Source organism: Chaetodon auriga, chromosome 19 (genome assembly GCF_051107435.1).
Source record: "Chaetodon auriga isolate fChaAug3 chromosome 19, fChaAug3.hap1, whole genome shotgun sequence".
NCBI classification, from domain to species: domain Eukaryota; kingdom Metazoa; phylum Chordata; class Actinopteri; order Chaetodontiformes; family Chaetodontidae; genus Chaetodon; species Chaetodon auriga.
In genome coordinates this window covers 8,953,486-8,972,254 of record NC_135092.1, presented here as the reverse complement: position 1 = coordinate 8,972,254, position 18,769 = coordinate 8,953,486, and the positions used below count along the sequence as shown (strand labels likewise).

At 41.4% G+C, this 18,769-nt stretch overlaps 1 protein-coding gene across 2 annotated transcripts in view; it reads left to right on the top strand.

The window, feature by feature from the left end:
• epha5 (EPH receptor A5) overlaps positions 1-17,578 on the top strand; it is a 62,076-nt gene extending 44,498 nt beyond the window's left edge. Inside the window, exons 11-19 of one of the 2 annotated variants that reach the window (XM_076757463.1) lie at positions 53-178; positions 920-1,105; positions 1,658-1,719; positions 4,914-4,981; positions 5,079-5,220; positions 6,447-6,596; positions 9,312-9,505; positions 10,624-10,788; positions 11,420-17,578. In XM_076757463.1, the coding sequence (XP_076613578.1) occupies positions 53-178; positions 920-1,105; positions 1,658-1,719; positions 4,914-4,981; positions 5,079-5,220; positions 6,447-6,596; positions 9,312-9,505; positions 10,624-10,788; positions 11,420-11,531 (1,205 nt within the window). In that variant the 3' untranslated portion in view covers positions 11,532-17,578. Of the gene's footprint in view, positions 1-52; positions 179-919; positions 1,106-1,657; positions 1,720-4,913; positions 4,982-5,078; positions 5,221-6,446; positions 6,597-9,311; positions 9,506-10,623; positions 10,823-11,419 lie in introns of both variants that reach the window. The other variant, XM_076757464.1, reaches the window with a different exon arrangement.
• Positions 17,579-18,769: the final 1,191 nt, after the last annotated feature.

Here is an 18,769-nt window from a genome sequence, read left to right as displayed (position 1 = left end):
TGTTAATAAATGACATCTAAATGGTAATGATGCCATGTGTGTGTGTCTGCAGTAAAGTTCCCAGGGGTGCGTACCTACATTGATCCCCTTACCTATGAAGATCCCAACCAGGCAGTGCATGAATTTGCACAGGAGATTGATGTCTCATTCATCTCCATAGAGAGGATCATCGGAGCTGGTGAGTCAACTCGGTGTGCCTGTGTCTGTGTGTGCCTGTGCCTGTGTGTGTGTCTGTGTGTCTGTGTGTCTGTGTGTGTGTGTGTGTGTGTGCGACTGATTCTTATTCTGAGCATCAGTTTGGGGCTGATTTGGCCAGAGTAATGAATCACAGAATACATTATTGTTGATTCTGCTGTGAATCTGTTCAGTCAAGCATGCTCAGGTAAAATTTAAGTCTAATGTTCTCTAACAGTGTAATTTCACAGAATACTGTATGAAAACAACACGCTCAGTGTACAGAAATGAGTCCTGCATAATTTCATCATGCTGTATAGAAGCATTTTCTCATTAGCACTACAGTTGTGCGTCATAGTCTCTGCAACCTGCATAAGCCTGTCACATTCATAGCTGCGCACTGTATGGACAAGCATTTAGGTGCAGATAATTAAGCCAAACACTGCTAGAAAATAACAGCTATAAATGGTGTTTGTCTGGTGGCAAACAGAAAATAAATGTTGCACTTTAATTCTTATTCTCTGGATTTACTTCCACATCCAGATGCAGATGTGGCTTGTTGTCTTGAAACTGATGCCTGGTTTCGAATGCAGTAGTTAATCAATAGAGCCACGCATCAGTATAGAGTCAACTTTTAGATTTAGGTCACCATGAAAGGTTTGTTTCAACTTTTCGACGAGACTTTTGCAGATCAAGGTGGGCTGAAATGTCGAGGCCACAGTCAAGCTCTGTCTCTTTGCCTCAGGGGAGTTTGGCGAGGTGTGCAGTGGACCGCTGAGGCTGCCAGGGAAGCGAGAGATCCAGGTTGCCATTAAGACCTTGAAAGCAGGCTACACAGAGCAGCAGAGACGCGACTTCCTGTGGGAGGCATCAATCATGGGCCAGTTTAACCATCCGAACATCATCCGTCTGGAGGGCGTGGTCACCAAGAGTAAGTCATTAGCGTGTCTGCCTCTAGTCGGATTTGACACGCTCTGTGTTGCTTTTTGGTGGTGAGCCCTGTGTGATTTATATGTCACAGTGTATATTACTGAGACTGCTCGTACGGCAGTTGTCCAGATGTTTCGGAATCTGAAGCTCAACGTGTCAGGTTCAGGTTTACTTGTCAGACTCTGCTCAGATTTCTTCAGTTGATGAGCTGTACTTTGTCAGGGTTGTTCAGCATCCATCGCGCTCAGCTGTACTTCATCAGTCTGATTCAGACGTGCTCCGACAGCTTCAAATGTGGTTTGCCAAGCTCAGTCATGCTTTTGAAATGACCTTTTTTGACTCCTACATAGCACTGATGTCATCAAGAGGCACAACAACAGCAAAATGAAATCTAATATAGTTCAGAAAGCTCCAATATTGCTGTGTATAGCTGATACAGAAGGGTCTAGAAAGACAATCAGCATCATGTCAGTCACATTCATTATCATTATTATAAATTTTTTAGCTGTTATTGTCTTTGTAGTGAAGTATGTGCTTATATTTTGCTTTCCAGGCAAGCCAGTGATGATCATCACTGAATATATGGAGAATGGATCACTGGACACTTTCCTCAAGGTAGGATGGGGGGGGCAAGATGCTTAAAAGAAGAGTCACGGGGAATCCAGGGAGGAGGAAGTGAAGGATTGTAATGTGATCAGGAGGAAGAGTATGAGAAAGAGAGGGATGAAAATTATTGGAAGAAGGCAGTAGATAAAGAGGAGGGAAAGTAGGACAATTGGAAGTAAAAGAGAAAGGGGGTGGCGAAGAAGATGATGAGGGTAAGAAAAACTATCACTGAGTCTCAAGACTCAATCAAAAGGAGTTGTATTAGCAGCATATTTGAGATCCATTAAAAGTGACTTGACTAGAACAGTGTACTGTACTGAAGTAAGTGACAAACAGGCAGGGGTGCAGTGCCACAACTTGCGAATGTACCAATTTATGAGGACAATTATTACAAAGGTGGAAGGACATTGAATCTTCTGGAATGGAAAATACATTTACGAGAGCTGTTTGCAGTGGAGATGCACCACTGTGGGCAAAGAGGATCAGGTGGAGTGAAATAGGAATATATGTCCACCAAAGCTGTCATTATTCCACTTCAATACCTCATCATGCTACACATTCAAGCAGAAATCCACTAAAGAAGAATACTTGATATTTATGAATGTTTGTGTAAAATCTTAAAAGAGGCAGTGGTTACACTGGCATCTTTCAAGGGGAGAGCAGTGAGTATTATTTCTCAATACAGAAGATTAAAGATTTAGGAGAGCAACAATAAATAATTCTGAAAGGAGCCCAGTTCTGAGTGTGTCAGATTTTAAAGTTGCTTTAAAGTTGAAATGTTTTCTAGCCCTGACAGTGAGACGGATCACTTTGCTGGAAAATATGAAAGGCCTCTGAGCACTCAGGGCTGGAATCATGTCTGCACTGTCTAGACAATTTGGACTTGACTGAGAGGAGAAGGTGAACTATAATGAAGAGGCAGGCTGGCAAATCTCTGAACTAAGTGATCCCTCTCCAGTGCACTTCAGTCTACTCACTGGTTACAATGACGAGATGCTCAGTTGGCGGACAAGGCCTTAATCCTACTTGAAAAAAAGGGTAAACTCCTGCAGCAGATGGCTAATAGAGAGATGAGAGAAGTAAGGTCATACATTTGCAAGATGGTGAAGGCATATTTTTTGGAGAGATTTGGGAAAGTGAGAATATCGCAGTGGTGTTTGGAGCGGTAGGCAAGCTCGAAATGCAGTGCAGACAGGAAAAGACCTTTACCTGAACAAGATGTTCTCTCACCCCAACTGTGTGAAATGGGAGGATGCTGTGAGACAAAAGGCACAGGAAGGTTGGAGGAGATGTGCTACGGGTCTGTGGTCACTGGGAACTGCTGACGTGACTGCCCTATGTGCCTTTGGGAGTAATCCTGGATGGCAAAGGGGGGGGGGGGGGGGGGGCAGAGGAGCTGGGGAACCAGCAGGCGGAGCAGCACAGAAAACCCTGTGAAGTAATTACATGGATGGCTGGTGTACTGAGTCCGGTATAAATGACACGGCCATGAGAGAAGCAGGGGCCGGACTGGCTCCTGGATTAAGTGTCACAGCTATGGACAATGCACTGTAGGGCTCATAACTCACATCTGTGGCTTAACATCTCATTTCACATGTAAGTGCGATGTTGTGCCGTAGATAGACGGTTTACATTTGGATTGGAAGGAGCCGAGGCTTAAACTTACAGTGAGAGCTGTCATTGGGAGAGAAACCAAGAGGAGGCCTAGTGGAAGTAATCTTAACTAATGTATGAAAGTTAACCCCTTCTCCTTTAGCATTAAGCAGTCAATCAAATGTTCATTTTTATGCCTCAGTGTTGGACACAGCCATGGCCGGTGGCATGTTTTCATCGGTCTGACCCATCCTTGTGAACATGATATCTCTTCTTCCTTAATTATGGGGCAAACATCCGCTTGGACGCAAGGATGAACTGATTAGAATTTGGTGGTCAAAGGTCGCTGTGACCTCAAAAGACAAGTTTTTGGCCATAACTCAAGTTAGCTGGACGTAAACTGCAATGTTATTGGTTGGCAGAGGCGTATAACCACAAGGCATTTATTCTAGTCTTGTATCAAATGTTTATACACTACAAAAACAGTGCTGCAGATTTTACACATCGAAGTCTGTGTACAGGTCTTGCACAACACTACTGTATATGCTTAAAATATGCGAACTCCAGATGATAAATTGACTCAAGTGATGTCACTTGATTCAGCATCCGTTGGAGCTTGAGATAAGTTTGAAAATGAAAAAAAAATCACAAGGTGTGGTTTTAGAAAGAAGTGAGTTTACCAAATGTCAGAAGCCCACTCCTCATCTCTGTTTAAGGCTTGCAGCCCAAGGCTACATTAGTAACCACTAGCATAACACACCAGGTTTTGACAGAGTGTGGAATAAAAAGACTTAACATAGCTCTGGCTCTGCTGCATTGATTCGAATACATTTCTTAAACGGTCCATCATGACCCCGACAATGTTACAGGAGTGCAATGCTACATCAGTGGAGTACTCTTTTAACTCTGTGGGCTCTTTCAAGGAGCTACCCCCTGACCAGCATGCAATGGTAGAGAGAAAACGCATTCTGTCCTTGGCAAAAAGTTCTTTGCCTCGGTCATTGAAAGACCTAATTATTAATATTGGGGTATGGAGATTTGACGGTCTCATGAGAGAAGTTGAAGTCAGGGCTTTGAAGAAAAAGTGGCTGTGACTTGCTCAAGGGAGACACGGCTCAGCTGGTGTCTGCACCAGAGACTGATTTCATAAAACACGGTGTGACTCTGGGCAGCAGGGCAGCAATGAGCTCTGGGCAGGATTACAGGAATCCTTAATCTTGGTTCAGGTCTGCCCATAAAGCAAGAGAGCACATGTGGGTGCATGTGGGAGGAACAACCCGAGGTACAAAGGTGCAAAAGTGATGGCAAACAGGGAGGGCAAGGATGATGGATCATCACTGTCATGAGATGTAGGACATTGTAATCATTAGAGGTATGTTATTAATTGTAAATGAGAGTAAGGTGTAATAATGTGTCTACCCTTCAAAATCCTCCACTGACATAAAATGCAAGTTAAATTTGGACATGTAGTGTTGTGTCTTTCTTGTTACAGCATGATTTTCCATCCATGGATTTTCTGATTTTAAACATTTTTTCACGTGACATTATCTTTCCTTTTTTCAAATATACACAACAATGTCTTTTTCCTGTTTGTCCCTTCGTTTCTTCAGAAAAATGATGGTCAGTTTACTGTAATCCAGCTGGTTGGTATGCTGCGTGGCATTGCGTCTGGCATGAGGTACACATGCATGTCCACACAAACATACGATGCATTCATGAACACATCATCAGGCCCCAGCGTTTAGCTTTAATCCTCTCCCCTGTGTTGAATGCAGATACCTGTCCGACATGGGCTACGTCCACCGGGATCTTGCAGCCCGTAACATCCTGGTCAACAGTAACCTTGTTTGCAAAGTGTCTGATTTCGGCCTGTCCCGAGTCCTGGAGGATGACCCGGAGGCTGCATACACCACGCGGGTAAAGTGCATGTTTTTGTCTGTATGATAGGGCTGCAGCTAATTATTACTGCCACTGTCAGTTCATCTGGCAGATGTTATTTTCACTTAATCAAGTCTCAAAGGCTGTTTGCAAATTTCCAGAGCATTTATTTTTGGCTTCAACAATTAATCAATTGTTGGCAATTTTCTGCTGATGGACTAATTGATTAATCAGCTAATTGTTTCAGCACTGGTGTGAAAGAGGAAGAATAAACTAGAGGACACGCAGTTGTATCTTTGAGGATATGTATATTTAATCCGTTGTGTATCCCTGCACATTTGCAGCAACTGTGGTTGTATATCAAACTTCGGATTAAGCCGAGAACTTAAAAGAGTCTCACTCAAACCGAACACACACTTTAATACTTGTATTCACACACACGCACACACACACACACGGACAGCAGCAGCGGGTTTTAAATTGAGCTGTGTGTCCCAGGCTGAGTGGCGTCCTGTCAGCCAGAGACGGGCCGCTTCCTGCAGGAGGAGGGCCAATTAGTACTCAGCTCAGTCTCTGCAACACTCAATTAGCAGTGAGTCTTGCTGTCTTAACGCCAAATATCCTGTCACTCACCTCTCACTGCCAGGCTACATCTCTTCTTGCTGTCTCTCTCTCTCTCCTCGTCCTGGCTCGTCTCGCTCTCTTTCCCTGACAGAGCAGTGAGAATAACGTAATTCGCACCCTTCAAATAATCAGACCCTGAGATATCCCGCTGCTGTGTTCATCAATACTGCATCAAGCTAATTTCACTACTCATCAGCCGAAAACACATTTTCCTCTGGAACTCAGCAGTCATCCTGTGAACTTTTCTATCTTTGCAATGAAAGCGCGATAATGAAGATGAGGAAAACGAGTAGAGGAATCTCGCCCCCCCCGACAGTCAGGATTTGTAGAGGAAAGTGAAACTTGGTGTCATGAACGTGTTCCTAAATTGGTATTCATTAGTGAAATTGTGGATTGGACCACATGCGGTAGAAGTGTCTCAATTAAGGTCTGTTCATGGTTTCCGTCTTTGTGGAACAAAAAACTGAAAACTTTTGAATGACTGCAGCTGCATTTATACACTGGAAGGTCATTTGTACGAGTGTGACGCCGTTGCCAATGTAAATAATATTATAGAACTGCGACAGATGGAAAGTTGAGGTTACATTTTGTCTACTGAGGTATGTGTTTTATCTGGTAAATGTTCTTGCATGGTGTCACAGGGTGGGAAGATTCCTATTCGCTGGACGGCTCCAGAGGCAATCGCATACAGGAAGTTCACCTCAGCCAGCGACGTGTGGAGTTACGGGATCGTCATGTGGGAAGTGATGTCATACGGAGAGAGGCCGTACTGGGAGATGTCCAATCAAGACGTAAGTTTGATGTCACATTGTTTGCGTGCATGCTGTGTGTACTTTGTAGGTGGAGTTTGCCCACTTGTCACTTGCCAACCTGCCATTTTATGGGGGGTTTATGTGCTGGACTTCAAAACTAAATTACTGGAGTCTGGTTGCCAAGAAATAGCCCAACCCAAACCCCCCTGAAAAAAGAAAATGTTGTTTTTACATTTTAAGACAAAAAATAAACAAATGAAATATAAAATGTGTTATTTAATGACTTTTAGAGGTGCTGGTAGACAGATTTGTTACCATTTGAACGAGCCAAGCTAGCGGTTTCCCCCTGTCCTCAGTCTGTCCTATGTTAGCTTTATATTTAACAGACAGATGTGAGTGGTATCAATCTTCTAATCTAACCTCCAGAAAGTGAATTTATTTTCCAAAATGTCCAATTTTTTTGTTGTACCTCAGAAACTGCACCTGAGTGGTTGAGACAGTGTTTTAGTTTTAGTTTTTTTTTTTAGCTGCTTTTCCTGATGTCAAGAATGAATTTTGAACCTCAGCAAGGGCAGTCTTTCTTAGCCTTGTATATTCATATTTGTTTAATATTTCATAAACTTATATGTTAACAGCTGCATAAAATCAGAGATATTTCTGTCTGTCAGTTCAGTTTGCGTGCAATGTGTTTAACTTCCATTGGAGCAGACAATGTTAGCACAAGGCTGACTGCATTATTCCTTGGGAACTTGTGATTTGTGCATAATAAAGACAGCAATGGAGACATCGAGGGAGAGAAAGACACGCAGCTGAGACGTCAGGAGGCTGAATGTGGGTTGAAGTAGGGAGGGCTGTGTGGGAACCTATTATTATAAATCTATTACTGCAAAGTGTGTACAATGAGAATAAATAGCTTTAATGGAAACACAGAGAGAGACATTGTGTGGCGCAGAGAAAGGTGCGCGTAAGCAAAAGCATGAGGTGAATACTCGTGAGGTGCACTGCTAAGCAGAAAAATGTGGTAGAAAACAGCAGGCTGTACACTCACTTAGGCGATATATATATCACCCATTAGTTCTTAAGGTTTTTAGATAACTTGTGAAGGAAATGCAGCAATTAATTTTCTCATTAAAGCATCATTTCTGTATTATTTGTTTTTTGAATATTTGATCAAATGTGAAATTGTAAAACTCGTAAATGAGTGTCTGTGGACTGCTATAATAGTATAATGAGTTAGCTCTACTCAGTAAGTGCCCGGATGACCTGTTTGTTCATCGGAGAGGAGACGGAAGAAAGCGAGTCAGAGAAGAGGAGGGGGGTGGAGAGAGAAAGAGAGGGTAGCACCTACATTAAAGTGCAGCCTGGAGTTCATTTTAATGAGGATAAGTGCAATCTTGTCACATGTGGATGAGTGAGAATGTATCATTTGATGCAGACACCGCACACATGCACTCATTTACCACCCGCAGACACACACAGACGCACACACACACACAGGCAACATGTGCACGCACAGCCCTCCAGTGACCTCTTCATCCTCTGCTTCAGACTCCTCCCTCCTCCTTTTGGTTATTAGGCTGTCTGTCTCAGAGAAGTCTAGAGACAGGGAAAGAGGAGAGGAGGATGAGAGGAGAGGAGAGGACGTTTGATGTTTAATTGAAAGCGTTATGCTGGATTTTCTCTGATCTGCGCAAGGAAGTGCAGGCTCTCACACTCTCTTTTTTTTTAAGCTTCTCTCCGTCTGTTTCCCAATTCTACCCCTTTCCTCCTCACTTCTTTCTCTCGTCCTCTCCTTTGTCTCTCAAAAATGCAATCTCTGTCTGTAGCCTTTCTTGCCTCTCGTCCACCTTCTCTTTCTTTCTCCCACCTCATTTTCTCCCTCTGATCTTTCCTCCCTGCCAGTCAGCTGTGTGTAGTTCTTCTCCCTCTCAGCACGCAAGCAGGGATTTGATGCTGCGCTCCTCTCTTGTGCTTTGGTGCTTTTGAGCATGCATGTGTATTGGAGTGCTATCACGTCTGTCTTTTGTGCGAATTTGACACAAGTAAAGGCTGTCATGAACTCGACAAATCAATTCCCTCCAGTGTCTTGCACTGGCAGAACTAGGCTGAGAACTCCAGCCTGCTTTCCACTGCAGGGTCTAACGGAGAGAGCCAGATTTATTTATTATTCATCTATACTCCCCCCATATACTCCCCCATTTGCGGAAATGATCAACTGGGCTATGCAGCGTACCAGATAAACAATTTTGCTCTTTGCAGGGAGTTGGTTTTTGCTTGCTAACTTCATGGAGGTTCAGATTGGAAGCAACGTTACTTTGGCTGAAGTTTTTTGTGGTCCTGCTATGATGTGTTCAGGTGTCAAACAAGTTCTGTCCTTTCCATAACGTGGACAGCGATTCATTGTCTTTTTCAGGCTTCTCTCTTTGTCTAACCGTCATCTATCTGTTTAAAGGTTATAAAGATGATTTCCCAGTCTTCCTCAGCAGATTGATCGATGTTGCTTACTGCAGGATCGAAATGTGTTGAACTGATTTTGTTTTATTCTGTTAAACGCTCGGGATGAGTCAGCTGATGATCAGTCATCCATAAAATGATGATGCAACTTGGATGGGATGATGATGGCCTTTACTTCTGCGTGAAGGAAAGTTTTTTGTTTGCAGATCCGTTGGACTGTCCTGAGGTGTGGTATCACCTCATGGCTTTTCAGAAAACTAACGCCTACCTGTCTCTCTCCACCCCGCCGTCTGTCTGCAGGTGATAAAGGCAGTAGAGGAGAGCTATAGGTTGCCGGGTCCTATGGACTGCCCTGAGGCTCTGTACCACCTAATGATGGACTGTTGGCAGCGAGAACGCAGCAACCGCCCCAAGTTTGATGAGATTGTCTGTCTACTAGACAAACTCATTCGCAACCCCAGCTCATTAAAAAAACTAGTCAACTCCTCGCATAGGTAAGATTTCACACCAAAAGTGACATCTATCTATTTGAAGTTTGATGCATTATTGTTTTATTTAGAAGAAAATCTATACTTAAACTGATCTCGCTTTCTTCTCTTGAAGCCTTTTCTCCCACCAGCCTTTTAATCTTGAAAATGCATTGTGTTTTAATTGACCTATTCATTATTTAGTGAATCAAACCCAGCGCTGCAAGCTAATAGACTCATCATCATTCCGATGAAATGTAAACAGTCCCTCTCTCGAAGTCTCGTGTAGCTGCATAATTAAATCAGGGTGGACATAGTCACTAACTGCTGCATGCTGGCAAAGAAGAGGAGAGAAATAAATGAAAGTAGCTTGATTTTCTTAAAACTACGCATTAGTGTGAATTGTATTCAGTGGGGTATCTTTTGATTATCGTAACATTTGAACATTCAATTAGTATTTCCCCACTATGTATATGCATTGCATTAGTGCATAATGGCATGAAACAGCTATAAGTGCTCTGAAGCAGACATTTAGTCAGACAACCCCATTACCTTATTTTCTTGCAGGGATAATGGAATAATGTATTTTTTGCCCTCCTTTCTCTTTTCCAGGTACACACTCACAAACACACACAGGAACACATAAATAAATCAGTGCCATATCTAACAGCCCATGCAATAACATATGACAGATTAAAGGGATGCCAACAATGCCGGTTCTTTTTCCACATGGCGCTCCTGTTCTTGCCACAGCGTGGAGAATATTGTTAGGTAGCATGAACATTTCTGTTTGATAGCATGGAGAGCTCTATTTGTTAGTATGAGGAGTGATCTGAATGACAAAGAGTTTTGAGTGGACATCATTTTCAGCTTGGCGTGATGGTGCATAACTAGTATTACGAAGCCTCACTGGTAACTGTCAGGGCTTTTGAGCTCAGCACTGGGCTTCAAAATGTAGTTGAGTGCACAGTGAGTCTAGTCCTTAATATTTCTGAAAATGATGTGAAATGCAGCCAGTGCTGATAAAGTCCTTTAATCTACATCCTGATGAAGGATATTGTCTGAAATAGTACATGCATAATGTTGTGCTTTAATTTGATTACTGTCCTCCCCTTTCCTTTGCTGTATCTTCATCTACCTTCCAGGGTTTCCAACCTGCTAGTGGAGCATGCCAGTGTAGAAGGGGGCTGCAGCACTCAGAGCCAGACTGTAGGCGAATGGCTGGACTCCATCAAGATGGGTCGTTACACTGAGCTCTTTATGGAGGGAGGTTATTCTTCACTGGAGACAGTGGCTCAGATGACATCAGAGTAAGACTACTTACGCACAACCAAACATCAACAAGTACGGGGACATGTAACCATGCAGATAGTTTTGGTTTTATTTGGTTTTTAGATATGTCTGTTAGATATCTGCTGCCACCAAGGTGCGCTAAAATTAAGTTGTTTGTGGAGTTTACAGCAGTGCAAGATTATATTAATAAAATTCAACAACAAAATCTCCTTGTTAGTCTTAACATTGCACAAGCTTCACGGTCATCTCATCATTATTACATATTTTTTTAGTTAGAGAAACAGTGAAATTTGTTACAAGATGCTGTGAAGGCCTAAGCGATTCGAGAATGCAGGCTGTATTACGAGGTTGCACACCTGTGAAAAAGTTCCAAAAAGCCAGCATCCTTTATAGAGCTGGGAGCTTGTGCGAGGATGGAAATGGTGACAGAAAATCAGTATGACTTATGAAAGCATAACTCAGGGACAACACTGCACTGCAACATCAGTAAAAAAAAACAAAAAAAAAAAACAATGCAAATAAAACTTTTATAAAAACATTTAAAGAGACCTTCAAGTACAGTCATTTGTAATCACTTGCATCATACTTTTCTTGATTTGCTCACAGACTGCTTGATAAGTAAGATCTTGTTTGTGTACTGTTTTTCAGGGATTTGCGAAGAGTGGGAGTGAACCTGGCTGGACATCAGAAAAAAATCATCACTAGTATTCAGGAGATGAGAGTCCATATGAACAACACCAACTCTACTGTAAACATCTGATGCATATGTACAGGCACGCACACATACGCACATACACACATATAAACATACACACAGTATATGGACCTAGTTTGTGACAAAAAGACTCAGATTTGCTGTTGGACCTAGAGCGGCTTAGCACTTTGTACTGACAAGGAAAGCCAGTTTTTATGGATCTAAACTGATGGATCCACATTTTTGTGGTTCTTGTGTGTGGAGTTTTGCGTGTGGTGTCATTGGGGATCTTTAACATTGCAGCACTAAAACCAAACTGAGCTGAACTGAGTGGTGCTACATGAAGGGAAGATGATGGTGAGCTAAACTGAACTGGACTCAAGTGAAGACCTTTCATTCCAGTTATTCCATTGGTGTGAATCTTGAGGATTCTGATATCTCTGTGCACTGTTCGGATTCTCTCAGATCAAAAATGAAACACTGATCTGCCTCTGAGAGCAACCAGCACTTTTTGGCTGTATAACAAATATAGGAATTTCATGCAGTGGGCTCAAACTGAACTTTTTCAGCCTGTCTCAGGTGATCTGAACCCAGTGGATCTGAACAGTACTGACTTTTCTCTGGCAATTTTCTCTGGAATTACAGTCCCATCACAAGTAATTGAATTGAACACCATGAACACCTCAGGCAGGACAAACATGTAATAATAGACCAAGAGCGAAATCTTCATTAGTTTTAGTCTGCTTTTTCATGCTGATGTGCTTTGAATTTTGTTGTTGACCTTTTGGCAGGTCTTCCATGTGACAAGACCGCAGTTGTAATCCAGCTGTACAGCTCACGGAAGGTCCAAACTCATATTCAGCATCAAATATGTCATTATCTTCCAAAGCAGTGCAAGTGCATATTGCGATGTTCATGGTATGAAGAGGCTGAAAATTAAAATACAGCAAAGTCAGTGGCAAAGCTGACTTTGTCCAGAAGGGTCTTCTGTGAAAAAATACAGTACAAGGCTTTAGGCATTTGGATACTCTATATCTGTTTCTCTGGTTGAATGTATAGCACTACACGGAACACAACGCTTAGCTACAGCATCAACCTGTTATGTTTGATATGTAAATACTGTCAAATACGGATCGAATGTGGCAGTGGAACCATTCGGGTCCTTAAAATCAGCTTCTGAATGAAGCTTTAGATTGTGTAAGAGCTTCAACATTTCCGCCATCTTTGCGCTGAAAACCTGTAGGAATCCCCATTGAGATCTCGATGGGCTTCCACAGAATTCACTCAGCTATCGACTCCTGAACCATGCAGACTCTCATTGAAAGTTGCTTCAAGAACTGGATACGCGCATGTTTTGGTGATGACCTTCATGTAGGTTCTAGCATCTAACATCACACGTTCGAATCAGTCACACAGCCTCACTGCAGTGCAGCAGAACTATTTACTGAGATTCCACTGGAACCTTTGCTCAGACACCAATGGATCCTTCACCCAGATTCTGATGAACCCTCATGCAAGTTCTACACTGGACATTCAGATGGAACAGTCTCACAGGTTCTAATGGAAATGTCACATCATGTTCAAAGGCCCTTCCAGTAGGATTGAGCTGGAACATTCAATCCAGTGGAAATTTTATTCATGGGAATTCATGGAGAGTTCAGTAGATGCTAATAGAACATTCGTTCGTGTCATAATGGAACTGCCACTCAGATTCTCATGGAAAGGATCACCCAGATTCTAGCAGGACTGTTTCATGATCTTCTAAGAGAACCTGGGCTCAGATTCTAATGGAATCTCCGGTGGGATTCCAAAGCAGCCTTCACTCAAGAGTGCACAGATTGTCATGGAGCCTTCACTTATAACCAACGACCTTCAGGTACCGCAGAAAACCCTCAGCAGTTTATTCAGTTCACCAGAGTCTCTCTCCACCACATGTCTGCCACACCACAATAAACCTCACTCTTACAGGACTGCTGAAAATAAGGAGGCAATATTGATCAACTTGATAATCATTTATTTATTTATACTTGTTTAAAAAAAATGAGCAAAAATGATGTAGACAGTCTGTGTTTCATCATAATACTCTTTCTCTAGACTACTGAGCAGCTCTGCCTACATGTCTTTCATGTATATAATGTATTATATATTTAAAGCAGGGAGCATTGTTCTTCTGTCTACCATCATGTGGACAACTTGGTATTGATCAAGCATCTCAGAGTAGTACACATTAGTAAATAGTGACAAATATTCTAAATCAGCATTCCTGCTACTTAGACCTGGGCCACTGTCAGGTGGGGGCAACCAGCACATCTGTCCCCATGTAGGGCGCCCTAAAGGGTATGCAGAATTATCAGATATTCATGTTATGTTGTTGGTGATTGTGTTTCATTTCAAGTTTTTTAATGCAAGACCTAGAAATATTTTCAGCGGCCCTAAATGAGACAGCAATAAGTGCTCTGTTGTCTCTAAAAGACGGAGAAGTGTGCACAGGGATTGATATGTGAACTTCTGGTATGGTTTAAAGATATACAATGATGTCAATGATCAAGCCCTTGCTTTACTTCTCTTTGGTATGGTATGTTATACATTGCTACTCAGTGCTTTATCGCTAAAACTTGACCCTTTTCACCATTGTGTTCACCGAAGCAGGAACTGAGTTCTGACAGTATATATATCGTCTTTGCAGATGACATGCTAGTATTTTTCTTGGTTGTACACAGTGTACTGCTAGTGCTCGGGCGTAAGAGTGGAAACAAAATGAGATTGTAAAGTTAGTTTTGTAAGAGGTGGTATCACTTGACTGTATGAAAAGCATAGAGAAGCACATAAGAAGAATGTAAGGTTTTAAAGGGGTATTTCACTTTTTAGAAAACATATTTCGCTTTTAAACACTCAAGCGTCCCTCTGGGTTCAAGAGGAGTCAAGGTAAAAGGCCTCAGTGGGAGAAAACCACCTCACTTGTGGCATTTAAGCGTTTCCACCTGCTGTCAAGATCAAGCTCAAACTTGTTAACGGGTTTCATGAAAGACTGAGTGGGTGATGGTCACAAGTGTACCTCTTGTTGATGTGTTTTTAAAAGTTGAAATGTTATACCTGAGTGATAGTTTGCTTGAAAGGTAAACATCTGCATTGTCTCTTTAGTCTACATTTGTCACTTTGGAGGTTTTGGCTCCAGCTTGTAGGTTAATATACTATATTTTACTTTTAGAGGTACAATGTGTAAGGTAGATCATCCATTTTTTAGTCTAACAAATAAATAAACTGTCAAGAAAGGAAATATTCTTACACATATTTTCTTTATTTAAGAGAAAAATACAACCGTACACCTTTGGAATTCAAGATTCTCTCTTTTACCAAAATCAGACGAGCTTAGGTGCCAAGTAACTCATCATGAAACACACTTCATTCAGACTCGACAGAAACAAAAGTCAGAGTCAGAGTCCTGGTCGGAGCCACTGTAAATCATCTTGGCACTGTTTTCCCTGTCGTCAAACTGGCCTCTTTTGATATCCAGTTGTGTTCACTGGGAGGCTGCTGAGCCTGGTTCCCAGTTCCAGAGTTAGTGGTTACTCTGGTGATATGCTGCCCCCTATTTGTTTGGAGAAACTTTCAACACGTGGCCTATTCTTACACATTGTACCTTCAGTGGTGGGGAACAGTAGCCATTTAGCAACATTAAATTTGTGGTTTTGTACGTTTTTTAAGTCACAGTGTACTTTTTTGAATTAAAGCAAGTCTTATTCTTGTCTCCAAAAGTCTTTCAGTAAAATATACAGTATATACTTTGTGTAGACTATTGTGGCTATGCAGATCTTTAATTTAGCGGGGGAATGCATCAATAGTATGATGCATCTTTTATATTAGACAGTATAAGGCATGTACAGTGAAAGTATATTGTGCTGGGTGCTTTTAATTTGCTACCCAGCATGTTTTCAATTAAAGCTTCCTCAGTCATATGGGATAGCAGAAGTGTTTGATGAAGTTTCACAGCGATTTGGTCCCGCCCAAAATACATGGTATTGGCTTTTTACAACCATCATTTTCAGCTTGATTTTCAATTTAAAACCTATGCCAGGGGCATGAACAATTGGTGAAGAGTACACCCTTATAAGTGCCTCTCATCTTCCAAGCACCATTATTTCCTCCCCCGCCAAAATGCTATGCCCCAATTGTGCCCCAGCTTTCTATGTATTTACTTTTTGCCAACAATATCTACAGGCAATAAGAAGAATGTCAGACAATGTGTATGTTGGAACTAATTTAATTTGCACTTTATAAGCGATCTGTTGCCCTTTTGTTTGACTAAAAATGTCTATAGGTGACTGACTTTTTAGTATCAAAGTTTTTCTTAATTATTACTATATAATTACTATAATTACTGTGTTTTCTGATGCTGATAATATCACTTCATATTCTCAATGCTTCCCATGATGTAGAATTTGACAGTTAAGCACAAAGCATTGGTAATATTTTTAAAAACAATTCAAATCTCTATATATAGATATATGGAAAACTAAAGCATCGTTGATATAGAGCACCATTTTCTTGTGTATGGCACAACAATACACCTTCAGAACGTAAGCACAGGGTTTGACAGAAATCTTTCAGGACAGTGAGGGGATGATATGATTTTGTACAAAGGTCAATAGCACTAGCCCTTGATGTCAGCAGACTTCAGCCAGACACTTTGTCTGAGTGTCTGTGGCATTTTAGCATTACCACTGCTAAGTACAAAAATGGGAAAACAGGTATTGATTTGTTGTCACTGCAAGCAACACTAAATAAAAAGTTCAGCTGAGGTGTTGCTGTGCAAAATACGGCCGGTCATTCAGATGACTCATTCTCAGCACTTTTGCAATGGCATGATTCTTTCCTGGCCATCTCTTATCAAGCAATTCTCATTCAGCAGGAAAAAAAACAAAGCACAGCAAACCAGCAGAGACTAGATTTGTTGATGTGTTGTTGCTCTCCAATGACTGTCAGCTGGGACTCAATCAGCCATGCAGTGAAGTGTTTATGCAGGAGCCAATTTTTTAGTGTCAAATTAAGTTACATAATACGCTTGATGTAACATCTGAATCAACAACTTTGTTATTTGAAATCGACATCCAGAAGAGGGTGATCTCATTATTTCACGTCAATATACGCAAATTTCCATAACAACCTCGCACTGACTTTGTTGGAATTGGCTCCATAATGAAAGAACAACATAAAGCGTTGGATAGGAGTTTGAATACTAGCAAATGTACAAAAGCAATACCTGATATTAATAGCAAAAAAAAAAAAAAAAAATCACATTTGTATACACAAATGTGTGGGGATATAACAACCATAGAAGGTTGCACTGACAATGGTTTTAAGACAGTGTATAATGACGGAAAACATAGTGTTGCTGTCTGAAAACCTCAGAAAAGAAGCAGAGAAGTGGGCGGGGTGGTCTGGACCAGGGTCCTGACAGTAACAGTCCTAATGCTTTCCTTAGACTATACTATTTTTGACAAGCTGTTTGAGCATCATCCAGTACTTAGACCATATGATCTTTCTTTCAGTTGAATCATCAGCTGTGCAAATACGAAGTCAAAGGCACGGGGCTGTGTAAATTCTCAAGAGTGAGTGGAAACATTTACAACTGGCATAAGGGCATCGAAGACTCCAGTGTTTGTGTGTTGAGTAACATTAAAATTTTTCCTAACAGTAAACTTTCAAATGCAAATTTGCAGTGGGGAAAAATCCTTCTGTTACCATTTGCCCCGCCCACTTCATAACTGTATAGTTAACTTCTCAGGAAGTGGAAACTAGGTACATTTATTGTGTCATGACGCATTGGTCTTAGGGAAAAATGTGCAGCTTTCACTCCAAGTGTCAACATGAGAAAGCAGGTATGCGGTTATTATGTTTCCCCCAGGTCAAAGACGACGATCATGTTATCAGTAACTCACACATAACGTTTAAACAACTGAATAACTGTTTTGTGATTCTTTGAAAGCACAGTGAAAATACTTAGCTATTGATGTGCTATTGGTTTGTCTTTGAGACTGTCATGTATCATGTTCGTGTTGATGTTTTTGTAGTGTGTTATCAAATTCTATATTTTTGCAATAAAACATTTTAAAAATCTCTACATAGCTTTCATTGTCTTATATCCGAACAGCCACTGCATGACACAACGCATGCAGAGGTGGCACCACATGTGTATGTGAGCAGTGCTACCGGGGTTCAGGATGACCTAACAGTAAAAGAATCTGTTCATTGTTCTACTAATGCATGTTGAACAAAAATGTTCATTGCATCACATATTTAGCTGTTTTTAGCCATGCTAGCTGAAATATCTCAACAGCTATGAGATGCATTGCCATTCAAATGTGTGCAGACATTTATGATCTTCAGAGCCTCAATCCTGCTGACTTCGGGGATCTGCTGACTTTTCATGTGTTGCCACCAGCAGGTCAAAACATGCAATTATCCAGTGAAATATCTCATCATCTACTTCAACAATTGGATGGCCATAGACTTTGGTTTGTGACCAAATATCTGCAAACAAACAATATTCCTTTCAGTGTGCTTTGTTTGGTGGCAATAAGCAAGTGTTAGCATGCTAATACATGAAGATGGCAAACATTGTGAACAGTATACCTGCAAAACATCAGTATGTTAACACTGTCATTGTGAGCATTACAGCAGCAACACAGTAAGTACAGCCTCAGGGAGATTCTTAGTCCTCTTTTCCGATGTGATGAAGCAATGCATGTTTTGCATTTACCTTATGTGGCAAATGTTGGAAATACAAACACTTACCAATTTCACCTATTTCAGTTAGTAGTGAAATTATTCATGGATCCAGCCGTGCGCATTGTAGCTTCTTACTGTTACTGCCTTTCATTTTCATCAGTTAATAGACCAACCAGGCTGTGAGCTTCGCTGTAACGTACTTTGTTATGATTTGTGATCTGTCTTTGTCTGTGTTTGCTTCCTTTTTTGGTATGTATGTAATGAGCTACTGTGTTTTAGCCAAACAATGTAATTGCTGAAAGATGTTTTCCCAGCAATGCAATTAGACATGGTTTATTGGTTGAGATACCAATTGTCAGGGTAACAAGGGAGCTGGTTAGCAGTGTTTTCGCTTTGTCTGGATGGAAACAGGGAGGGAAGGAGGAGGGGAGGGATAGATTGAGGCCGATGGATAAATGAACACAGGGACAGTTTTTGATCTCGGAAGCGAATCAAACACAGCTGTAAAAAAGAAAGCCACCCTAAGTAACATGGTCCTTGTCTATGTGTTGAGCTATTTGGTGAAGTTCTCATCA